This window comes from Gopherus flavomarginatus, chromosome 1, assembly GCF_025201925.1.
Source record: "Gopherus flavomarginatus isolate rGopFla2 chromosome 1, rGopFla2.mat.asm, whole genome shotgun sequence".
Classification (NCBI taxonomy): domain Eukaryota; kingdom Metazoa; phylum Chordata; order Testudines; family Testudinidae; genus Gopherus; species Gopherus flavomarginatus.
In genome coordinates this window covers 353,764,075-353,789,698 of record NC_066617.1, presented here as the reverse complement: position 1 = coordinate 353,789,698, position 25,624 = coordinate 353,764,075, and the positions used below count along the sequence as shown (strand labels likewise).

The 25,624-nt window shown below is 45.7% G+C and overlaps 2 protein-coding genes across 7 annotated transcripts in view; one reads left to right on the top strand and one right to left on the bottom strand.

The window, feature by feature from the left end:
• PRCP (prolylcarboxypeptidase) overlaps positions 1 to 703 on the bottom strand; it is a 77,658-nt gene extending 76,955 nt beyond the window's left edge. Inside the window, exon 1 of one of the 2 annotated variants that reach the window (XM_050941774.1) lies at positions 289 to 703. In XM_050941774.1, coding sequence (XP_050797731.1) covers positions 289 to 450 — 162 coding nt within the window. In that variant the 5' untranslated portion in view covers positions 451 to 703. The remainder of the gene's footprint in view (positions 1 to 288) is intronic. The other variant, XM_050941783.1, reaches the window with a different exon arrangement.
• A 255-nt stretch (positions 704 to 958) lies between these two features.
• DDIAS (DNA damage induced apoptosis suppressor) lies at positions 959 to 20,264 on the top strand. 5 transcript variants are annotated; one of them, XM_050940498.1, is made up of 7 exons: positions 1,007 to 1,045; positions 2,405 to 4,838; positions 5,423 to 5,551; positions 6,921 to 7,082; positions 14,785 to 14,902; positions 15,001 to 15,126; positions 17,472 to 20,264. In XM_050940498.1, the coding sequence occupies exons 3-7, from the start codon at positions 5,439 to 5,441 to the stop codon at positions 20,004 to 20,006; spliced, it is 3,054 nt and encodes a 1,017-aa protein (XP_050796455.1). In that variant the 5' UTR covers positions 1,007 to 1,045; positions 2,405 to 4,838; positions 5,423 to 5,438; the 3' UTR covers positions 20,007 to 20,264. The 5 variants fall into 5 exon arrangements, with proteins under 5 accessions (XP_050796425.1, XP_050796465.1, XP_050796455.1 ...); XM_050940468.1 differs by lacking the exon at positions 2,405 to 4,838 and having other exon boundaries at positions 959 to 1,045; XM_050940489.1 differs by lacking the exons at positions 1,007 to 1,045; positions 2,405 to 4,838 and adding an exon at positions 1,096 to 1,165.
• Positions 20,265 to 25,624: the final 5,360 nt, after the last annotated feature.

The window sequence follows — 25,624 nt, the reverse complement described above, 5'->3', positions numbered from 1 at the left end:
CCCCTCCCCGGCCCCTCGCGCTGGGGTGACCCCGGCCCAGGGGACCCCCTCCCCAGCCCCTCGCGCTGGGGTGACCCCGGCCCAGGGGACCCCCTCCCCAGCCCCTCGCGCTGGGGTGACCCCGGCCCAGCGCCGGGGGGACCCCCTCCCCAGCCCCTCGCGCTGGGGTGACTCCGGCCCAGGGGACCCCCTCCCCAGCCCCTCGCGCTGGGGTGACCCCGGCCCAGCGGAGGGGACTCTCCGGCAGAGGCCGGGGCTGTCTCCGGCAGGGCGAGCGGAGGCGCTTACCTTCTGGGGGAAGTAGCGGGTCTGGTAAAGGGCGGCGGGACGGGACTGAGCTCTCCCCGGGGGGCCGCGCCGGGAGGCCAGGGGCAGGGCGGAGCGGGGTCCCGGAGGGCAGCGGACGCTGCCCAGGCCGAGCAGCAGGAGCACCCAAGGTAGCCCCAGCATAGCGACTATGAGCAGCGCCGCCCGCGCTCCGCCCGCTTTATACCGGCCGTAGCTCCCCGGGGCACTGCCCGGCCCCGCATGGGGGAGGGAGAGGCCGAGAGGGGAATCCCGGGGTGGGGAACCTGAGCGGAGGAAGGAGCGAGCCGGGGAGGGGGGTTCTGGGGGAGGGGGGCTCAGTGCCCCGCCCCCATGCCTAGCGGGGGGAAGAGGTTCGGAGCTATCTGCCTAGGGCCCCTGGCGCCCCCAGGGGGAGGGGCCTATCCCGGCACGCAGTTCTGCGGCTCTGATTGGTCCGCGGGCCGGGCATGCCAGGATGTGGTTGGATTTCCGGGGATGATCAATGAGCGTCTCTCTGAGTTGACTGCAGTGATTGGCTGCAAAACTGAGAATAGCTACTTCTGATTGGCTGCTGCGTTTGGAAGTGGTGTTTGGCGCATATGATTCTTTGACGGTTCTCTGTGAAGAGCAGCAATTGGCTACCTGGTCTGATAATTGGGAGGCAGCGATTGGCTCCTTGTGGATCTTTCACTCACGTGATCAGTTTCTGTGCTGTTATCCCAGGAGGTCGAGGGTCCGCCGGTGTGCACGATAATTGGTGTGTGAGAACGAGACTGTGCGTGTCACGTCACTTCCCCTTCGGGCTAAATGAGCCAGGTGTGGGGGGGTGGAGGGCGTTAGGAGCGGGGGACCTCACCCCGAGCCGGGCCGCGAGTGGGTGAGTCCAGCAACCCCCAACCGTCTGCCTGGTCCTAGGAGCGGCCCCTCAGCGCCTGTCCCTGGCGCCCCGCCTCCTGCCCGCCGTTACCACCCCGGGAGCGCCCCAACTTCTCCGCCCGCCCTCCGAGCCCCCGCTCCCTCAGCTGGGCTGTGCCCAGCCTGGCCTCAGCAATGGCCTCGCCTCCCCCGCCTTCGGGATATGCGGCCTTTGCCTGTGGCTAGCTCCAGCTTGGGGCTCCCGGCCATACCCCCGCGGCGCCGTCCCTCCCCCGGCAGCGCGGGAGCGGGCGCCGAACGCGGGCAGGAGCCGATGATGGTGGGGTCCAAATTCCCTAACCCCTCCCCCATCAGTTCGCTCACGGTCCCCTCAGACAGGGGTTAAGTGCCCCCCACCGCTCCCGCGGCCCGGATCTCCGGCACAGAAAGAGACTGTCAGTATGGCCGCAGCCTTGGGCAGTGAGGAAGATGGGGCGTCAGAATGACGCACTGCCCGTTGCTATAGGGGTGCCAGTTCCTAGCTGTGTGGCTTGCTCACCTGTGTGTTAATTGGGATGACCAGCATCGAGAAGGGCGTGCATTGCAGCATTGCATGACCTAATCAGCCTTCCTCATCAGCATTCACTTTAACAACAGGTCTAAAATGCCAGAAATGGTAACTGCGCAGCTAGTGAGCTCCATTTAGGAGTCTCAGGATTAGAATGGCAGGAGTACTGCAGGTTCCGATTCAGGTGTATTGCTTTCTTCATGAGCACCATAAACTCGTGGCTGAAGGGGGGGGGGGGGGATGAACTGATCCACTAGAGGGCACCAAACACTGACTTTGGGGAGGGGACAACATACCTGGAGAAGGGGGATGCCTATTGAAGCCTGTCAAAGAGTTGTGTGATACAGCCGTCTCCAGGGCTGTGCCTTTCGATGCACAGCACTCTGAGACAAAAATGATATTCAGGTAATAGCAACTAAAGCTGACTCAGTCTCTCATGTGTCTGACGAAGTTGGTATTCACCCGCAAAAGCTTATGCTCCAATACGTCTGTTAGTCTATAAGGTGCCACAGGACTCTGTCGCTTTTTACAGATCCCGACTAACACGGCTACCCCTCTGATACTGATTGTATGTTTTTCTATATAAACTGCACCCGAGGGGTTAACAACAAAACCTATAAAATGCAAATGTTACACCCCACCTCTCACCTTGTCTCCCGTTCAGAGTGTGCATTTGTGTTTATTTCCTAGCAGACTGAAAATGCATAGATGATAACGGTGTTTTGACTGCATGGTGCCAATACTGCCAACTTCTCTGCATGAAACTCCTATTGATTTCTATCTGAATTTCATATTTGGAGTAGTTACAAGATCAGACTCATTCTTTTGTCAACTCTCGAATTTATTCCATGTACCAAGAAAATAAGTTCGGACTTTTATGTGGTTCTGTAGCTCTCTTGTGTGTGTGTTCTTGAAATTAAGACTATTATGTGGTTTTGGTAGCATTTATGGAACATAATGTTTATACAGTCAAATCTTTCTCTGGTGCATTAATGCTATGGATAATATCGGTCCTGTCATTTGATATCCCAATGTATTTTGTCTTTCTATGTCTGTTTTCTAAACTTTAAACTCTCTGGGGCTGGGACCACTTTGATATCTGCACAGCACTGGACATGTTGTCTGTGCATACAAAAACAAAGTTAACAAGTCTTGTAACCTGAATATGACAACTGGTGCTTGTTCCAAATCTTGATTTACTTTTCCAAAATGGTAGATACACTCTGCCTGATCTGGCCAAGGTCAGAGGAGGTGTCATCAATTATTTAGATACTTTGCCTTAAATATTTACAAAATAGATATTCTTTTGAAATATTTTAATATAGCTATATCTACAAACGCTGCCCTTGAAGTCATACACACATGCATACCAGAAGGAGCCATAGGCTGATGCTGTGGATAATGTAGGACCTGGGAATTTATTAAAAACATTTTCTCAGAGTTGTAAGTTTTTGGGGGGAGGGGTGTGGCTAGTGTATCTTGAAAAGGGACATATAGGTTTGGATAGTACAATGACAGTGAATCTTGCATAGAGAAGTTTTATGGCCTCTCCTGATGCAGTTGTAAAGCTCTGTGTAGTCCTTTAAAGAAGTTTGATTTCTACATCTCGCACTGCTCAAAAGTAGCTTGGCTGTGACTTTATTTGAAGGCATAAGATGAGATGGTTCTACCCTTCAGTGGAGCAGAATACCCTTGGATATTCCTTTTGATTTTAATTAGACTATTTAAGGTGTGAAGGGTATTGTTCATTGTGAGCAATCATGCCTAAACATTGCCATTATCAATTGTTTGCTTAAAAATGGCACCTTTGGAGCTCACTGGGGATACCTAAATGGTTGAATGCACAAATGCTCATGTCAGTTATATGAACACTTCAGTTTGTCAGTTTCAGAAATTCACACTCTATTCTCCATTCTACGAACTTTAACAATCTGAAGAACTATACATCATCTTAAATAAGGCCCTTAAACAAAGTCTTCCACTTCTATTTGACAACTTTGGAACAACGTCTTTCATATTGATTAGTAGAAGATATTTCTAATCTGTAGTAACCCACAAATTGATAATTCAGTGAAGAAAACTAGAAGAATTGGGGTTTTTAATTAAAACTGTACACAGTATAAGGTGCTAACTCTTTCTTTAAAAAAAATCCTCAAATATATTTTAGGGCAGATAAAACTTTGCCCCCAACTATATTGAAATGTTAATTTGGAATTTTACTGTTGTCTGGGTCAAAAGCAGGTGTTCATGGTGCCATATGATTAAAAGGCTCTTTTTTTCTCTTATGCCAGTATACTGAGGAGGTTGCTTTACAAAAGCAACATTAAAATTCTAAGTGTTGCCCTGTTGGATTAAAAATGTTTATCATGATGAAACATTTTAAAGAGATGCTTCAACTTGTTTTTTGAACTTGATTTGATTTCATGTTAAAAATAGTTTGCGGGACTTCATCTATATAAGTCCTTCTGATAACTCTTTAGTTTTACAATCACGTTTTCCTATTCTTAAACGAGCTGTTGCTGTCAAATACATAAGAAATATTTCTGTAAATAAACTCTCTCACTGAAATGATTTGAGTGCTCTGCAGTTTCAGAATTGAAGTCTTTTGGTACAGATTCTTATATTTTTTAAAAACCCGCATAACAAGAAGCATATATGAATGGCTAAATGACCCTTTGAGAAAACAGCAGCTTTGAGAGTAAAGTGCACCTGAGCAAAAATGTGTATATTCAAACCAGATGACCTGCATTTTTTAAATTTGGTGAAATACAAGACTGAAACTGCATGTACCAAATGTCTGCTCAAAAGAAGGATATTTGAGTTAGTCCCCTAAAAAATAGATTTATCACAGAGGTGCCTTCTGTGATTTAACTATAGCAGGGGTGGGCAAACTACGGCCCATGAGCCATGCCGCGCGGCTCTGTCCCGCTCCGGCCAGGGCGCTAGGTTGGCTGCTGGACCCCCCGGCTCCCGTAAGCCGCGGCACGGCCCTGCTCTGGTTCTTACGCGCTCCAATGGGAGCTACAGGGGCGCTGCCTGCGGATGGGGCAGTGTGCAGAACTGCCTGGCTTTGCCTCCACATAGGTGCCAGAGAAGGGACATACACTGCGTCCGGGAGCCGCTTGAGGTAAGTGCTGCTTGGAAGCTGCACCCCCCTGAGTCTCTCCTTACACCCCTACCCCAGCCCTGATCCCACTCCTGGTCTCCAAACCCCTCAGTCCTAGCCCAGAGCAGCCTACTACACCCCAAACTCCTCAACCCCAGCCCCTCCCAGAGCCTGCACCCCTTTCTGCACCCCAACCCCAATTTTGTGCACAATCATGTCCCGCCATACAATTTCTATTCCCCGATTTGGCCCTCGGGCCAAAAAGTTTGCCCACTCCTGAACTATAGAGTACACTGGTAATTCTGCAGAGAAAATTAAGACTAGTTAGGAAACTATTTAGCTCCTCATTCTACTATCAGATCCACATGGACAGACTTGTGCCTCATTGAAGTTAGTGGTGCACTTTGCTGGTCTGCAGTTAAATCAAAATGCACAATTATGGTCTTCATTCTCAATTGAAAGGACAACCTAGTGATATTCCGAGTGCCTCTTGAATGCCCAGTGTCCACCTGTCCCCTGATCGTTCTTTATTTTTAAGAAAAAGAAGTTTGTGTTAAAATTTCATAAATGAGAATCTCATCAGATCATTCTGTTTCTCTTTTCAGGTGACACTGTGAACACATGAATGGCAGGAGAAGACTGTTAGCTGCCTCTGTAATTTCTGTCCAAAACTCCAGCTTTGTGTATCCTTCTTGTCAAAACTGCTTTTCTAAGCTGATACTAGATTCTAATAGGTAGGTCCAGGTTGAGGCATTGCTAATTGTTAAATTGGAAAGAACTTGGCACACTTCAGGTGCTGTATACATAAGTGGTCTGTAAAAAGTTGCTTTAAAACTATTATGTTAGTGCCTGGGAACCTAGTCATGGACCAGGATCTGATTGTTCTTAGCCCCATACAAAAACAGTCCTTGCCCCAAAGAGTTTACAAATGTAATTATAAGATGACACAGCAGGGGAGACAAAATACAGAAGGGGAGCACAATGAGAAAATTCTCATGATCATCAAAGACAGTGGTCTCCGCACACTAGCAGCTTAACTGTTGTCAAGTTTTTTGTATGCATTATGGCAATGGAGAGTTTTGGGGGGGGCGGGATTTGAAAGAGGCAGAATATGGGGCACTGAGCACATAATACGTTTACTTTTCCATAGGTTCCTTGGAGTCTAGATTCACTAGTTCCTGCTTTCTTATGCCAGTAGGAACTATGGGTTCAATCATGCATCTATAGACACTTTCTCCTGGATGTCTTAACTTCAGTTTAAGATGACTAAAACTGAGCTGGTTTCTTGAACTTCATGAACCCTTTTGACTTTCCTCATTCTGTGACTGTAGACAACCCCATCCTTCCTCTCATAACATGGGGTCCTCCTTTGTGATTTCTCCTCCTCACCATATATCCAGACAGTGCCCAAATTTTGCCCTTTCCTACTCCACAGCATTTGGCAATCACACAGTACCATTTCTGTAAAATCAAGAAACTCCCACAAATGTGTGGAACATCCAGACTCCTGTGCTGCAAACCCTGGGCACTGAGACTCTGAAACACATGAAAACAATGAATTCCGGAAATACTAAATCGACACATCCAGTTTTATGAAGCTCAATATCTCCATAGTGTCAGATATTGAAGACAGATATTGGAGGTTTCTAACATCTGAGGGGTTTTGTTATCTTTTTGATTTATCCAAAGCTCTAGATACTAGAGTAAATTAAAAAAAAATTTCAAAATACAAAAACTGCTGTGCTAGGAATTTCAAAGTGAAGTCAGTCATCCCGCAACTTCCCCCCCCCCACCAAAAGAAACTATTAAAGTAACCCCAACACCCCACCCCCCCGGTAGCATATATTAAGCTTATGTTTACTAAATGTTTAAAAGAGCTTCACTGAAGTTCATGGGGCTTTGCATGATCACAATAATCTGCCTTTGTTAAGCTTATTGCAGGATTGGGGCCATAAAGAGCAAAGAATAAGGGGAAAAAAAACTCTAAATTTCTGATTTGGTACAAGGTGTATGATGCTGGTAGTATTTATTGATGGATAGAAATTCTTTCTTACTATACCATCAATTAACAATGTGTGCTCATTTTTTCTACTGTCTTACCAGGTTTAAATGCCTAAAATGTGGCTGCACGGGTAAAGCTAAGGATGCAAACTACAGGTATAAGCTGTCCCTAAAAGTTGCTGGCACTAGTGATTTATTTGACGTTACCGTGTTTGGAAGCTCTTTAGAGCCATTCTTTGGGGTCACGGCAGGATGTCTGCAGAGGTAAAGGATGCTTTTTTTTTTTTTTTTTTTTTTTTTAATTATATAGCTGCCTCCCCAACCTCAGCCTAGTAGAATCTGGAGAAGGGTGCGTGGGGATAGAGGGGGTATGGCTATATTTGTGGCTCTGCAGTGTGTATGGCTACATTTCGTGGCTCTAAATATTTTCTTAGACCTGTTTGCCAACTTGATATCTGAGCAGTATTCCTCAGTAAGCTGATAAAAATTAGATCTGGGTAGATGGTGATTTATTTGTAAGGGAGAACTCGGGGAAAATATCCACTTGTTACAAGCATTTATTTGGCACCTATCACCATATTATCTGGACACTTTAAAAGACTTAAGTTGAGACATTAAAGATCTTCCTAAGGGTATGTCTACACTACAGGATTATTCCGATTTTACATAAACCGGTTTTGTAAAACAGATTGTATAAAGTCGAGTACACGCGGCCACACTAAGCACATTAATTCGGTGGTGTGCGTCCATGTACTGAGGCTAGCGTCGATTTCTGGAGCATTGCACTGTGGGTAGCTATCCTGTAGCTATCCCATAGTTCCCGCGGTCTCCCCTGCCTATTGGAATTCTGGGTTGAGATCCCAATGCATGATGGTGCAAAAACAGTGTCGCGAGTGATTCTGGGTAAATGTCGTCACTCAATCCTTCCTCCGTGAAAGCAACGGCAGACAATCATTTTGCGCCCTTTTTCCCTGGATTGCCCTGGCAGAGGCCATAGCATGGCAACCATGGAGCCTGTTTTGCCTTTTGTCACTGTCACCATATGTGTACTGGATGCCGCTGACAGATGCGGCACTGCAGTGCTACACAGCAGCATTCATTTGCCTTTGCAAGGTAGCAGAGATGGTTACCATCCCTATTGCACCATCTGCCATTGTAAATTGGTGATGAGATGACGGTTATCAATCATTTTGTACCATCTGCTGCTGTCATGGGTGCTCCTGGCTGGCCTCGCTGAGGTCGGCCGGGGTCTCATGGACAAAAATGGGAATGACTCCCTGGGTAATTCCCTTCTTTGTTTTATCTAAAAATAGTTCTGCCTAGAATATGGGACAAGTCTACTAGAGAGCCAGAGAGCACAGCCACTCCATGTCAGAGTCCCAGAGATCCCGCAGAAATGATGAGCTGCATGCCATTCTAGGAGGTACCCCTGCAACAACCCCACCCGTTGCTTCCCTCCTCCCACACCCCTCCTGCGCTACTGTGGCAGTGTCCCCCCATTTGTGTGATGAAGTAATAAAGAATGCAGGAATAAGAAACACTGACTTTTTAGCGAGATAAAATGAGGAGAAGGCAGCCTCCAGCTACTATGATAGTCCAGGCAGGACATTAAAGTGTGGGGGGGAGAGGAGCGCAGCCGCCTGCTGCTATGATAGTCCAGGGAGTACAGAATCTTTTCTTTAGACACGAAAGGGTGGGGGCGGGGCTGATGGAGCTCAGGCTCCAGCTGCTATGATGAGGACGGTTACCCAGCATTTTGTACCGTCTGCCAGGAATGACAGGGAGTCGTTCCTATTTTTACCCAGGCGCCCTCGGCTGACCTCACCGAGGCCAGCCAGGAGCACTCACGGGCTGATGATGGTTTTCCACCATTTTGTACTGTCTGCCATCGGGAAAGGAAGGGGAGGGGATGCTGCTGTTCAGCGCCACAGCACCGTGTCTACCAGCAGCATGCAGTAGACATACGGTGACATTGAAAAATGGCAAGAAACGATTTTTTTCCCTTTCCTTTCACAGGGAGGGGATGGGGGTAAATTGACGAGATATACCCTGAACCACCCCAGTCAATGTTTTTGACCCTTCAGACATTGGGAGCTCAGCCAAGAATGCAAATGCTTTTTGGAGACTGCAGGGACTGTGGGATAGTTGGAGTGCTCAGTCCCCCTCCCTCCCTCCCTCCATGAGCGTCCATTTGATTCTTTGGCTTTCCGTTACGCTTGTCATGCAGCACTGTGCTGAGTCCCTGCTGTGGCCTGTGTCTATCATAGCCTGGAGATTTTTTTCAAATGCTTTGTCATTTCGTCTTCTGTAACGGAGCTCTGATAGAACAGATTTGTCTCCCCATACAGCGATCAGATCCAGTATCTCCCGTACGGTCCATGCTGGAGCTCTTTTGGATTTGGGACTGCAGCGCCACCTGTGCTGATCAGTGCTCCACGCTGGGCAAACAGGAAGTGAAATTCAAAAGTCTGCAGGGCTTTTCCTGTCTACCTGGCCAGTGCATCCGAGTTCAGATTGCTTTCTAGAGCCGTCACAATGGTGCACTGTGGGATACCACCCGTCGGGGAGGAGTACAGAAACCGGTTTAAAGAGCCCTTTATATCTATATAAAGGGCCTCGTTGTGTGGACGGGTGCAGGGTTAAATCGGTTTAACGCTGCTAGATTCGGTTCAAATGCATAGTGTTGACCAGGCCTAAGAGACCAAATCCCATGAATCTTACTGTCTGCAACTTAATCCATCTACTAGGAAACTAAGCATTAACATTTGAGAAGATCTTGTCAAAGAGGTGCACCTCACAATTTCATTTCATGAAGTTTATTGGTATGACAGGTTTACAAGTGTTGCCAAAGTGTAGGAGAGAGACCTGAAGGATCTCTGTCAAAGGTAGGTATTATCTGCCCTTTGTGAGGCTCACATTGCATTTAGAGTTTTGGTCCCTTATGTCCCTTTATCATTAGTGATCATTCCTGGTCTGATGGCAAGTTGCTAAATAACATAGCTTTCTTCAAGTTTTTAGACACTTCTGCATCATTTAGATGCCTCATTGGGGGATATCTCTCTTGCACTACCTTGTGTTTTGGACATGGAGATAAAAAATGTCTTGTAGCTCTTCACTGAAGTGGTCAGGTTTGCATTTTGCAAGAAATGAATTCCCAGGCTTGCTACTGAGAACTGAACCACCAGCCCTACAAGCTTCACCCTTTGGGCATAAAAAATCCTGCCCACAAAAATCTTATAATGGGATTTGACTTGAATGAGAACTTTATGCATGTGATCAGTAGGAGCAGAGTTGGACCTAAGCCAAGCATTTTTGAAAACACCACCTTAATAGCTCCCGTAGGTAGGGAATACGTTCCCACCCATCTGATTTGTATTATCTTTTGCTAACTCTCTAATAACGTACTTACAGTTAGTCTTGAAGCTGATGAACAATCCTGTGATCTCTCCCTCTCTCAAATTTCACACACAAGTTGTGGCACCCCGCTTTGTCTTATGTTCTGAATGGTTAGGAAAATATTCTTTCTTTTTATCCCAATCTGGCACCTGTTACTCCTGGGGGAATTGTGCAGTACTGTGTGTGCGCATAATTAACAAGCCCTGTAAATTTCTAATTTTTTGCGCAGAAAAAAGGTTCTGCTGAAACATTGCTGCCATTCTGCCTTTTGCCCATGAGAGGGCACTATGGCGCAAGAACAGCAGCAGCTCCCTGCAGAAAATAACTTCTGCAATTCCAGCTTTTGCTCACCAGAGTGTGCTGTGGCAATAGAACAAAGCTACAGCTCATGGCCAGCAAGGGAAGAAAGAGAGCTGCCTTCTTTGCAGAGCTTGTCAGGCCAGGTCAGGAGACAGAGGCTGTGGGAAGGCAGACAGCATGGGGTATAGGTGGGGAGTCAGACAGGGGGCTCATAAGGGTTAGTGGGGGAGTACAGACTGGGGCAGGGGCTGAATGGGAGTGGAGGCACAGGGCCATAGCGGGGAGAGAGGTGTAGACACACATGGGGACAGAGAGACACCTGGGGCAGGGGCAAATGTGCCTGATTGAATGGGAGAGGCTAGGAGTCAGCCAGGGTTTGTATGGAGAAACTCCTTAACAATCCCTTCCCACCCCCCAAAAAACCTCTTCCATACTTTTCCCACCCATACCCAACAACCCTCCAGATTCAGACCCAGGTTCCTTCCTAGCAATTTACTTCCCTCTTCCTCAGCTCCTCTGTTACCTCTGACTCCCACAAACCTTTGCGTTGCTTCTGAGGGGTGTGGGGAAAATGGTTCTGTACAGTAGTTTAAATGAATTACTCAAGAGTTCTGTATTAATATGCCTAGTAAGGAATCTATTTGTCAAAAACAATTTCCTGAATCTTTTTTGTCATCTATGTTGTTACAGACATACTTGCTGATAGGTATTTTGAAACAAATGGCCAAAAATAATTGAAATTGGTGTGATGATATTGTGGTGTTTTGACAAATAAAAGTCTACAAAATTCCGCATATTTTAAAGTATTGTGCGCAGAATTTTTAATTTTTTGGCATAGAATTCCACCAGAAATAACCTGTCCGTCAGCAGACATCCACATTAGAGTAATATGTGGTACCATCTTTTTACCAACTGACATTCTCATGCTTCAATTCCATGTTTTTTAGTTCCTTTATCAGCAGTAGTTTATATGAATAGGGAGTGTAGAGTGTCTCAGGGCTTGTCTGCACTCACAGTGCCACAATGGCACTTATTACTCCAATGGGAGAACTTCTCCCATTGGCGTAGGTCAGCGGTTCTCAAACTGGGGGTTGGGACCTCCAGGGGGTCGCAATGTTATTACATGGGGGGGTCGTGAGCCGTCAGCCTCCACCCCAAACCCCACTTTGCAGCCAGCATTTATAACGGTGTTAAATATATTTTAAAAGTGTTTTTAATGTGTAAAGGGAGTCGCTCTCAGAGGCTTGCTATGTGAAAGGCATCACCAGTACAAAAGTTTGAGAACTACTGGCGTAGGTACACCACCTCCCCGAGAGGCGATGATTATGTTAACAGGAGAAGCGCTCCCGTCAACATAGCACTGTCTATACTAGGGGTTAAGTTGGTATAACTATATCACTTAGGGGTGTGAATTTTCCACACCCTGAGCAACACAGTTATACTGACAAGTTTGTAGTGTAGACTAGGGCTCAGTCTGTGTGCACACATGCTTCTGTACATTTTTATTACTTTGTAGCAGAAGAATGTATCCTTAATACTTAGTTTTAAAAAATCCACCCAGTGTGGTGTGAATTTATTGCTATATTTCAAGCTTGGTGCTAGCTTTAATTTTTGGCCTTGTCTACAATAGAACATTGTACTGCTTTTACTATATTGTTTTACCTGAAATGGCAGAACTCCCACCCCCTCTTAGTGCGGATAAAGTTATATTAGTATAAGGCCTGGTCTACACTACGCGTTTAAACTGAATTTAGCAGCATTAAACCGATTTCACCCTGCACCCGTCCACACAACGAGGCCCATTATATTGATATAAAGGGCTCTTTAAACCAGTTTCTGTACTCCTCCCCGACGAGAGGAGTAGCGCTGAAATCGGTATTGCCATGTCGGATTAGGGTTAGTGTGGCCGCAAATCGACGGTAGTGACCTCCAGGCGCTATCCCACAGTGCACCATTGTGACTGGTCTGGAAAGCAATCTGAACTCGGATGCACTGGCCGGGTAGACAGGAAAAGCCCTGCGAACTTTTGCATTTCATTTCCTGTTTGCCCAGCATGGAGTACTGATCAGCACGGGTGGCGCTGCAGTCCCAAATCCAAAAACAGCTCCAGCATGGACCGTACGGGAGATACTGGATCTGATCGCTGTATGGGGAGACAAATCTGTTCTATCAGAGTTCCGTTACAGAAGACGAAATGACAAAGCATTTGAAAAAATCTCCAGACTATGATACAGAGTCCACAGCACAGTGCTGTGTGACAAGCGTAATGGAAAGCCAAAGAATCAAATGGATGCTCAGGGAGGGAGGGGAGACTGAGCAATCCAGCTATCCCGCAGTCTCCGAATAGCATTTGCATTCTTGGCTGAACTCCCAGTGCCTGAAGGGTCAAAAACATTTTCCCGGGTGTTTAAGGGTATATGTTGTCAATTTACACCCTTCTCCCCACCCCCCCGGAAAGAAAAGGGGAAAAAAAACGTTTCTCGCCTTTTTTCAATGTGACCGTATGTCTACTGCATACTGCTGGTAGACGGGGTGCTGCAGCGCTGAACACCAGTATCCCCTTCCCGGTGGATAGCAGTCATATTGTACTGTCTGCTATCATCATCATCAGCCTGAGTGTGCTCCTGGCTGGCCTCGATGAGGTTGGCTGGGGGCGCCTGGGTAAAAATGGGAATGACTCCCGGTCATTCCTGGCAGATGGTACAGAATGGCTGATAACCGTCCTCGTCATAGCAACTGGAGGCTGAGCTCTATCAGCCCCCCCCTTTCAAGTCTAAAGAAAAGATTCTGTATTGCCTGGACTATCATAGCAGCTGGAGGCTGCCTCCCCCTCATTTTATCTCACTAAAAAGTCAGTGTTTCTTATTCCTGCATTCTTTATTACTTCATCACAGAAATGGGGGGACACTGCCACAGTAGCCCAGGAGGATTGGGGGAGGAGGGAAGCAACGAGTGGGGTTGTTGCAGGGGTACCTCCTAGAATGGCATGCAGCTCATCATTTCTGCGGGATCTCTGGGACTCTGACATGGAGTGGCTGTACTCTCTGGTTCTCTAGTAAACTTGTCCCATATTCTAGGCAGGACTGACTGTATTTTTAGACAAAACATAAAGAGAATGACCCGGGGAGTCATTCCCATTTTTGTCCATGCGCCTGCGGCTGACCTCAGCAAGGCCAGCCAAGAGCACCCATGACGGCAGCAGATGATACAGAACGACTGATAACCATCATCTCATCGCCAATTTACAATGGCATGGCAGACGGTGCAATAGGGATGGTAACCGTTTCTGCTACCTTGCAAAGGCAAATGAATGCTGCTGTGTAGCACTGCAGTGCCGCATCTGTCAGCAGCATCCAGTACACATACGATGACAGTGACAAAAAGCAAAACTGGCTCCATGGTTGCCATTCTATGGCATCTGCTAGGGCAATCCAGGGAAAAAGGCGCGAAATAATTGTCTGCCATTGCTTTCACGCAGGAAGGATTGAGTGACGACATTTACCCAGAATCACCCGCGACACTGTTTTTGCATTGGGATCTCAACCCAGAATTCCAATGGGCGGGGGAGACTGCGGGAACTATGGGATAGCTACAGGATAGCTACCCACAGTGCAATGCTCCAGAAATCGACGCTAGCCTCGGTACATGGACGCACACCGCCAAATTAATGTGCTTAGTGTGGCCATGTGCACTCAACTTTATACAATCTGTTTTACAAAACCGGTTTATGTAAAATCAGAATAATCCCATTGTGCAGACATACGCTAAGTGTGCTTAATACCAGTATAGCTATTCCTATACCAGAAGGGGAACAAGTTACTCTGGTATGTCACCTTTATACCAGTATAACTGCATCCACACTGTGGGTGGTACCAGTCTAATTATCAGTAAAAGCACACCCTTAACAGAAATACTTATACTACTATAAACATTGCATACAGGCCAGTCCTAAAGCAAATTTATGTAGTTGTCTGATTCTGCTTATTCCATTATTTCCCTACTTGATTTTTTTTTTTCCAGTTGCGTGTGTCCTTTCTTTTCTTCTGAATAATCTGGAATTGACAGATAGTTAAGTTGATTCTCTGCAGATCACTGCTTTGTCCCTGCTAACTTCCTATTCAGATTTCATCTCTTCATTCTATGTGTAGCTCAAAAACCTAACCCAATACCCCATCTTCAGTGTGGGTGCCCTAATCATTACAATTTAAATACTACATAAAGCTTTGTCTGCCCCATGTCAATACTTAACATTTAGCTTTCTTCATTCAAGGTATATTCAAGATTTTAATCAAGTATCAGGAGAGCTGGATAGAGATGCATCTCCACATGTGTTAATTCAAGCAGTCAAAACTTGTTTCATTGGGAGAAGATTTATATTTGGAGTGAAGGTAACTTTCCACATTTGATTCATTAGCTTCCAGTTGAATCATGCAAATTTTACGAAGCAGTCTTGAGAGTCTAATGTATCGTGCTCCCACACTGATAGAAGCAGAGCAGCATGTATGATGTCTTCTGGGGACTGAAATATCCAGCAAAGAAGGCGGTGGGGCTAGGCTACAAGATGAGGAATCAGACCTGTGTGCCACTCTCAGTTCTGCTACTAACTTCCCATGTAATTGAGTAAGGCCCAGATTCACAAAGATACTTAGCAGCCTAAACCCCAGATTTAGGCATCTATGTTAGGCACTACTTCCATCCACAAAACCCCACTCAGCTGCTGTCTGTAGAACCTTAGGCCACTTGGCACCTAAATTTTCAGTCCACCAACTGGGAGAACGATCTCGCCTGTTGGGGTCTGATGCAATTGGCCTGCTCAGAGCAAGCCTACCGAATCAGGCCTCGTTCAAAACTTGCCGGGAGGTACCCACCATTGTAACGCTTAGTCTCTTGGCTAGAGCAGACACCCAGGATGTAGGAGACACAGGTTCAATTCAATTTCTGCCTAATGGGGGGAGAGGATTTGAACAGAGGTCTCCCACACCTCTCAGCAGAGTGCACTCACCACTTGGCCGTGGGATGTGTGTCTCTGTCTCTCCTGATGAAGCTAGTCCACTTTGAATAAATATCTTAGTCATTGGAGCCAGGAGACTGGACTTGAGGTCTCCCACCTCCCAAGTGGGTGCCCTAACCCCTGGACTATAGTATAACTTTCTCTCTCCCCAAATGTCTCGTTTGTTTGGGGGTTTTTTGTTTTGTTTAACATTGGGACACTGCAAGATAAAAAGTGGTAAATATATTATAATTGCTACAGTTTAGCACCTGCACTCACAGACCTTTTTGCATCTGAGTGTTTAGAGATCTCCACAGATCCGAAGACACTACTATAAACTGATAGCTCAATAGAAACCTCCAAGGTGTTGGTTATATTTTTATTTTAAACTTTCATTTTAAACATTTTATATCTTTTGTAATTTCAGGTTTTGTTAGTCCAGACATTTCAGTCTAGATTAAGTCCTGAGAGATACTGGTTAGCTCCCACTCCCACAGATGTGCTGGGAATTCTGTGTGACCTGTGTATTTCTAGTGCACCTATCTCCCTGGTATCTGAATAGTGGAAGTTGGGAGAGCAGCTTTATGAGAGTAGCTATTCACTAAGGTTCCAGTTATCCGGCCCTTATATATGTGAGTTCTCTTTATGCACCTGAACAGTCCTTTTGATGGGAATGAGGCTACTCACATTATAAGAATCACTCTGATGTTTAAGGAGTGTCTGACTGGGTATAGTTGTGTACACAACTATGCACGCTCCCAACTCAAAACACCAGTATTAAACTCTGCAGTGTTAAAACTAAGACTCAAATACAAAGGGATTACCCTAGCCTATAAGTATGTACATGAGGAACAAACATTTAATAATACTCTTCAGTCTACTAAGCAGCACAAATTCGGACTGGAAGTAGGCATGTATTTTTAACAGTGAGAATTAACCATTGGAACAACTTACCAAGAGTCATGGTGGATTCTCCATCACTGACCATCCAAGATTAGATGTTTTTCTAAAATACCTGCTCTCGGAATTATTTTGTGGAAGTTCTCAGGCCTGTGCTATTGAGGCAGTCAGACTAAATGATCATAATGGTCCCTTCTGGCCTTGGAATCTGTGAATCATTCTGCAGTCTGTGCTTTCCACCAATACATACATACACATACTTCTCTCTTCTGAACCATATCTCCTCCCTCTCAAGTGTGGTATTAAACACCACAAGCAGAACTGCAGAGTCTGGGGGTTTTCTGACACAAAGTACTTGCAGGTAGCTATAATTTGGGCAGTTGCTCAGCTATGGCATTGCATTTCCTCTAGACACTAAAGGTGTTTTAATCGCTACATGCTTTATGCCTTTCTTTTTCCAAGAATGCCTCTAAATTTGAACCTGCAGTTTACATCCAGCGTATGATAAACGGGGGTGCAAATAGAGTTCCAGGTGAGGCGCCTCTGATAATCTGACTATTAAGCTCCAGCACTGTCTAGACCTAACTGAAGGGGTCAAGGTAATATTCCTCTCCCATCCATGCCCCTGGGTATACGGGTGCCCAGCTTTGAACATTGCTCAGTATGTCATAGTTCAAAGGAAGGGATCTGCTGTCTAGTGGCCATCTAGTCAGTTATGCAGTACATCCCTCCTCACAAGATGGCCTTCTCTAGTGAAGTAGTTTTTCTTCTGCCCGAATTCCTACTGAGTTTTCACCAAGCTCTCTGAAAATTCCTTCTATCATTGCAACAAAGGCCTTCTGGGTGGGATGTCCTTTATAGCCTTCAGTAGCGCTCATTTGCTAGGGTGTGCTGCTGTGAGACAGCAGGTTTTTCTCTTTCCCAAAGACCCTGATGAAAAGAGAAGTTCTTTAAAAAGAACTGTGGACTGGACTTGTTTGGATCTTTCTTGCTCTCAAACCCCATAAAATTTTCCACTGTATACAGACAAATCATTACACTAATAAACGTAATGAATTCTTTTGCAGAGTTCTGAAAACCATGATGGAGGGCACTCTGTTTCTGACAGCATTTTGCCAAACTGCTCCAGAATTAATAGACTTACAAGAGATCTTACAGCCTGCCAGATCTTCCTGCCAAACACTGCTGTTGCCGGCTTTACTGTTATCAGCTACTTTCATCGGCTCCTGCAATCTGCTAATTTCCGGAGCAGTCACAGCAGCTCACAGCAACCCGATTGTCCTTTCATTGCAATAGATGAGCCTAGCAGTGAGCTCAGCAGCTTGTGTAGCTCTGGCAGCAACTCATGTTTTGTTCAGTCAAGGGGCCGAGAGAGTTTTTCAGTACCCTGGCAGCAGTCCTTTGGCCTGACTTCTTCATCTGTTGAGTGGGTAACAACAGAAGATTTTTCATCTTTAGAACTGAGCAAGGCTGCTGGTGAACAGTGTAAACTACAGGAGAGAGACCAAAGCATTCAAGATTTGCAGCTCTGTAACTCTATGAATGAGAGAAATGAACAGCAAGATAGTGAATTTAGTTCACTATCCAGTAGGTCAGACACAATCACTGCGACTGAAAAACTAGAGAGCTGCTCTCATTTAAAGAGAGAGTGGTCACCTGCCAGGAACAGCTCTAGGTTGTTACAAAGTCCATTGGATTTGGGGGTAAAATACTCTTGCCTAGAGATTATCAGCAGACATGATTACTGTCAAGAAAAATCTTGGAACTCCTTGCCTTGCCAGATAAAAGATGATTCATTTTGCTCCTCAGCAGTGTCTCCTAATCATGGAAGTGTAGCTGGAACTTCTCAGGATGACCCTATGATTTGGGACGAGCTGCCGTTCTCTGAAAGTCTAAATGATTTCATAGCCAAAATTGAAAACCAGAGCACCATATCCGCAGTAGGCCTCAATGCTCATAAATGTTCCCTTCGTGAAAGAAACGAGTTGGATGAGAATCATAGCAAAACATCTTGTAGGCAAGGCATTGTACATGTTGCCTGCAAATCAACCACCACAACAGGGAGGTTCCCACCACTAGCAGAGAATGTGAATACTTGCAAAGAGCATATTCTCTCCTGCCATCAATCACACCTCACTCCTGTAAATGGCCAAGTATCACAGTGTGAACCTTTGTACAGCATTTTATCTACAAGTACTAAGGGAGGCAGAGAGTCTGACTTTATACCTGACCCACCTCTGCTAGTGCTGTCGCAGTCCTCAGCAGTTAGAGCAACTTGTGTTCTTTCAGCGGGCAGTTTTCTACAATCTGAGAAAGCAAATGTTAATATTTCAAACAATGCCCATTCTTTCACCAACCTTCAGTGTACTATGAAAGATGCAGAAATCTCATATTTACAAAGGAGAGAGAACCCCGCCCATTTACACTCTCTGTATGATGGCTGCGTAGCTGATTGGGAAAATAAAGAAAATTGTAGTTATCCACCAAACCTAAGAACAGATCTTACAAGCTCTCAGGAACTGGGCTGTGATTTAGCAGCTCCCTACAAAGCTAAAAATACGTGTAAGAGAGAATTAGAACTATTAACTGAATTGCAAGAAAATACTGTTAGAGCTATAAACCAGAATGACATGCTACAAAACAACTCCAATCACTCCAAAAGCAGCTACAACGCTTCTGCTGACCTCTTTGAGGCTAGTGCCAGAGAGATGGAAACTATGGTAGAATTTTCAAATAAGTCTCACAACTCTTCAGCACAGGAAAATGTTTCGACTGAAAAGTACACAGCATCTGAATTAGTGTGTAGTCCTTTAGATGTTGGCTGCAGCTATTCAGAGTGCAGATCCTCACTTAGTTTACCACCTCCTTTTGGTAAACACAGTACACCCATAAGTTATTCACTTTATGATTCAGAACTTGATCTGGTAGATACCCAGAACTTTGTTCCTTACTCACAGTCAACTCCTGTTGCAAGACCTCTTCAAAAATTCAGATCCCAGAGGGGGAGAGAATCAGTTCTCCCTAAACTGACATCTATAAGTCCTACTAAAATCTGCTGCAAATCTAAACAGTCTAGGCCGTCTTTTAAAAATACTTTAGTAAGACAACTTACCAGCAAGTTCCTGAAACGCAAAAGATCAAGTAACACAGCCATCAGTAAATCTGTTTCACAGCAGTCATTTATCAACAGCGAGATGCCAGAGAATGATTCTAAAGAATGGATCCCTCCATCAGCAACAAAATTGTTACAGCCAGTTGCATTTTCTAATTTTAAAACAGGTGGATTGCAAGCCAGGAGCCCAGCTATCTGCAAACCCATTGACAAAAAGACTATTTCTGAAAACAAAGTCAGCAGTGGAAAGTCAAGAACTGATACATGTTTAAGAAGCAGAAAATTAAATCCTATGAATAGAGCTGGAATTCCAACAACTCCTATACCTGCAAATGCTGTTAAGGCCTTGCTTCTAAAAGATGCAGGCTCTGGAACTTGTGCCTGCTCAGAAACCCAGAAGAGCCATTCATGTGCAACTTACTTAGTGGGTGGACTAGATGCAGCAGTTAGCTGGTCTCCTGAACTGTTTACAGAAAAATACTATTTCTAGTATGTGGCTCTTGGAAAACCTCATTTTGTTTAATTTTTGGAAGTGTGCCAGCATTGCCGGAGAAGGAAAAGGGACATTTTAAAAAAGTTTAATTATTCATATATCTCTCAGCATCTCTCGTTTTAAGATGAATTCTACCTAACTGCAAAGCCTTTTGTCCTACACGGAGGTTGGGGAACACAGAACCCTGCTGTCACATTATTTTATTGTGGATGAAATGACTAAGCTAAAAAAAGTGAAATAAAAGTTTAACATTAATAGGCTATGCAACCTTACTTTTCAAGCCTGTTCAAGCAAAGGCTTGTTTAGCCAATAATTGTATCTTCCCTAGAGAGAGAGCCCTAGGAATGCACCATGGTCCTGCCATGAGGGCATGGGACTGGACTCGATGACCTCTTGAGGTCCCTTCCAGTCCTTGAGTCTGAGTCTATTCTCCTGCTTTGTTCAAAACACAGGCCTTGGATTCTGCTTTCAGTGAAATCCTTTTGTGGAAGGCTGACTTTGCTGTTTTAGGACTTGTTAGGAAATAAGTCACAGGAGGAAATAAATTCCATTCTAAAACATTAGGTACTGTGACTGGAACTAGGCATCAGATGACCTGTATTCAGTTCCATCTCTGCTACCCATTTAGCTTTCTTTTTGAGGGAGGTCATTATGATATTTCTAATGCACCTGTCTTGGCACCAGGAACTGTATCCAGCCCAGTCAGATGAGTCAGTAGGAGACTTTTTTTTCATTATTTCAGGGGCTAGTGGAATGAGCTCCAAGGCATCCACTGTCTATGGGCCTTAGATTTTTCAATCTGCAAAAGACAACTCAGCCACTGAGAGCTACTTGCAAGCAGTGTGTAAATGCAGATCTCTTCCTGTTCCAAATCTGCCTGAACAGCAGCTTTCCTTTATTTTCAGCATGGAAATTCCACCTGCCCTATGGAGCTCTAAAAATCTCTCCCTCATTTCTCTAGCCCACCTCATGGCCCCCACATTGTAGCCACTCATCTCCTACCCAAAGACTTGGAAGCCCCTCACTGTTTCTCTGTATTTGGTGAGAAGGGTCAGTTAGCAGGAGGTGCTTCCTCCCTCTTAGGAGCTGACCGTATTGGCACTGCAGTGTTTCCAAAAGCCAAAAAAGAAAAGTCATTAGTGGACACATACCAAGGCTCCCTAATATCCCCAAACAAATCCACTTTAAAAAAAACTTTTCAGTTGTGCTCTGTGATGCACAACGTGAGGACCTCACACCCATTCACAGTCTGATCTTCAGCAGCCCATGAGGCAGAGCAGAGTCATTCTCCATCTGTATGTGCAGGTAGTGAGAGACACAGGTTCAGTGACTTGCTGGAAGTCTATAGTAGATGGACAGACATAGAACCCAGACTGCCTCAGTCCCAGAGCAGAATCTTAACCACAGACAGACCGACCATCTTTCCTCTCAACCTTCTACTACTCACTGTGGCACTCTTGACACCGAATAAGAGTTCTTCCCACTTCTGGGGATCCTACACCACTAGGTGATGAAGGGAAAGGGCTGGGCCACGTTGAGGGGCCTGCAGGAATGTTCTGCCAGCCCTGTCCCATCTGTGGATCCTAGACAGAGGTATGAGAGGAAGAAAACATGTAGACTCAGCTACACCATAAAGCACAAAATAGAATTTAAAAACAAACAAGTGAACAGGGGAAAAAAAAAAAGTCTTTACCTGTCTGAACAGTGCCACCTAAAAACTGGTGATCTTCATCATCACAGGCTCTGGACAGCTGGCCCAAGAGTCTAACCAGCTGCCCCGTGAGTAAGCATCTAGTGGTCCTCCACACTGCATAAATGTAATCTCTGCCCCTCATGCTGTATGCACAAGACAGAATTATTCAAAACATCCAGTGGGTGGAACACACCAATAACGTGAGCAGGTACATAGATGTAAAAGCCATAGATGGTGTGCCCCTGCAGCAGAGAACACTGCCTTTCCCTGTGGGACAGATGCACCAGCCCAGAGGCCTTGCAGCACTCAGGGCAGGGATGGAAGGGGAGGGGACATGCTGCAGTTGGGGTACCAGAAGCCAGTAGGGTAGCGTGGATGCTTTGTGCTGGTTCAGTCATGCTAGTGCAATTCTCATCTGCAGATGAGGGTGCAATACTGAGTTTTGGCTGTCTGGGCTTGTGTCCATGTTGTCTATTCACACTGAGCCGCCTCACAAGTTGTTTGGCATATTTGATTAAGTCCTATTTGCTAGCTGACATGTACCCACGATCAGCCAGTCAGTGCAGTTAGGTGTGACCATCAGGCTTGAGTGCCTAGAAATACATATTAGCATGGCTATTGTATGTAGAAGATAGACCCACGCTTACTGTAAGACAAGTATTTAGATGGCACAGAAATAAACAGTTCAGCTTCAGAGACCTCTCCATTCCAGTTGTCGTGTTCTTACATGATGTTCATTATGGGAAAACATCTACATAAGGGTACAATGTCCATGCTAGTTCAGAACAGTAGCCAAAGACTAAGATCTGCGCTAATGGGGAGCTGTGATGCAAATATACATTACAGACCAGACCATCCCATTTCACAGCTATAGTGTAATTGATGTCAGCAGGGTTTTGCTTCTCTTAATAGAGGAAAATTTGGCCCTTATGTCCTGTAATGTCTTGCTTTGCAGCAGTTGAGCTGTGGAATCCAAAGCCACAGGAGTGAGAGATTTTGCCACCTATTGGCACCAAGTCTTAGGAATGGCTAATTGCAACACATCTGCTGGATGGCAGAACTTGCAGGGTAAGGCCTAATCTTCCATGGCGTTTAGCTAAATGTAAACAGGTGAAGATAACAATGAAGAGCCCAACAGCAAAAAGCTTAAATTAATAAATTGCACACCAGTGCAAAGCACAGTTAAAGCAAGTACTTGCCCTAAACCCCCCACCCTTTGCACTTGCATGCAAACCGGTCATTTATAAAGAAACTCCCTGGCACCTCTTCTGTAGAGATCTCAAGAGTGCCTCATGTTAATGAATTAACCTGAGAGCCCTTCAAGGAGAGGAGGGGAGGGAAAAGATTGATTGGTTTTACTCTTATGACCCCATCATGATGGTTTCTAGTCTCTGCCTCACTTGGTCCCTTTTTCCCCCCTCTGTTTGGTGATCCCCAGCACATTAGACCCTGGTCATGCTGGGCTATTTACGCTTGGCTAAAAGGAATCATCCTGGAGAATAGCCACGGGGTGGGAGGGGTAGGTGCTGCACATCCACCCCAAACCCACAGCAGCTCTTTAAATGCCAAATCCAACCAGCATTGGTTGCTATGGGAAAGAAGGGCACTGCAGTTGGAAACCATTACCACATGTTATGAACGGGGAAGAAGCCAACCCCATGTACCCTTTAGCTTACCATGGCTGCCTGGAAACCAAATTCTATTGCCCAGCTGTGTGTGATGTGTCACCGTACCAACAGGTGCTCAATATAAAAGGCAAAATGTGACCTTGTACCTAAAACACATCTTTCACGGTGAAAGTCTCCCTTTTGTTTTCAGAAATGTATCTTAAATTCTACTCTCCCTTTTTTCACCTCCTGCAGCTGCAAATTTTTCTATGTTCCCCGTATCAACACCATCCTTGAGGTTATCGCAGATTAGAAGGTGAAAAAACAAGCTAATGCAGTCCTCCTACGCTGATAGGGCACAGCTGAATGCATGGAGGCATTCGGTGGCAGAGGCCAGGAAAGTATACAATGTGCGTGATCAGAACATGTAGGAGGAGATGCTGAGGCTAATGGGGGAGTAAATGGACATGATGAGGTGCCTGGTGCAGCTGCAGGAAAGGAAACTAAAGTACAGAACCCCCATACATCCATTGTGTAACCGCCTGCCCTCCTTGTCAAGTTCCATATCCTCCTTACCCAGATACCCAAGAATGCATGAGGGGGCCCTCCAGGCACCCAGCCACTCAACTCCAGGGGATAGCCCAAGCAACAGAAAGATGTTGTTCAAACAGCTTTGATTTGTAGTATGGCTGCAATAAGCAATGTGGCTATGGCCTTGTCCTTCCCTCCTCCCCCAGGCTACCTTTTACTAGTCAAGATTGTCAGTAGTTGAAGAGGGGTGGTAAGCTTACAGGGAAGTACGTTTGTCAAAGAGGGCAGCTTTGCATCAAGGACAAACACACACAACTGTCACACCATAGCCTGGTAAGCCATGAAACTGTTTTTCAAAGCCTTTCTGATGTGCAGTGCACCGCACTGTGCTCTTCTAATTGCTCTGGTGTCTGACTGTTCAAAATTGGCCACCAGGCAATTTGCCTTAACCTCCCACCCTGCCTTAAACATCTCCCCCTTACTCTCACATATTATGGAGCACACAACAAACAGCATTAACAATGGGAATATTGCTTTTGCTGAAGTCTAACTTACTCAGCAAACAGCACCAGCGCCCTACTAAATGTCCAAAGGCACATTCTACCACCCTTCTGCATTTGCTCAGCCTACAGCTAAACTGCCCCTTACTGCTACTAAGGCTGCCTTTGTACGGCTTCTGAGCCATGGGAGCAAGGGGTAGGCTGGGTACCCAAGGATAACTATTGGCATTTCAACTTTCCCAGTGGTATTTTTCTGGTCCGGCAAGAAAGTCCCTTCTTGCAGCTTTTCAAACATCCTGGAGTTCTGAAAGATATGGGCATCATGTACCTTTCCTAACCATCCCACATTGATGGTTATTATTATTTTTATAATTATTTATATATTTTATTATGGTGAAAGGGCCAGTGCTTGCACCACGATTGAGAAGTGCCCCTTGCAATTTATGTACTGTTTGTCAAGGTGGTCTGGTGCCAAGATAGGGATATGTATGCTGTCTATCGCTACACCACAGTTAGGGAACTCCATTGCAGCAAAGCCATCCACTATGATGTGCACATTTCCAGGAGTCACTGCCTTTGTTAGCAGAAGGTTATCAATTGCCTTTGGCTACTTGGATCACAGTAGCCCGCACGGTAGATTTGCCCACTCTGAATTGATTCCCGACTGGCTGGTAGCAGTCAAGCATTGCAAGCTTCCACAGGCTCTCTCTCATTGTTTCACAACTGTCAGGGCAGGTCTCATCTTGGTATTCCTGCACTTCAGGGCGGGGGAAAGCAAGTCACAAAATTCCATGAAAGTGGCCTTACACATGTGAAAGTTTCGCAGTCACTGGGAATCATCCCATACCTGCAACACTGTGGTTCCACCAGTCTGTGCTTGTTGGCCAGGCCCAGAATCAGCATTCCCCTGTATCAGCATGCCCCAGTGCTGCCATGATATCGCAATTGCCACATCCCATGCTTTCAGAAACGTGTGTGTCCACGTCCTCAATCTTCCTTGTGCTGGCAGCACCGAGCTAGGCTCTGCACATACTGCAAGATAATGCACAAGGTGTTTACAATGCTCACAAAAGCAGTGTGTATCTGAGCAGGCTCCATGCTTGCCATGCTATGGCATCTGCATGGATAACCCAGGAAAAAAGGTGCAAAATGATTGCTTGCCATTGCTTTCAAGGGAGGGGGGGGGGGACTGACAACATGTACCCAAAACTACCTGCTACAATGTTTTTGCCCCATCAGGCATTGGGAGCTTAATCCAGAATTCCAGTGGGCAGCAGGGACTGT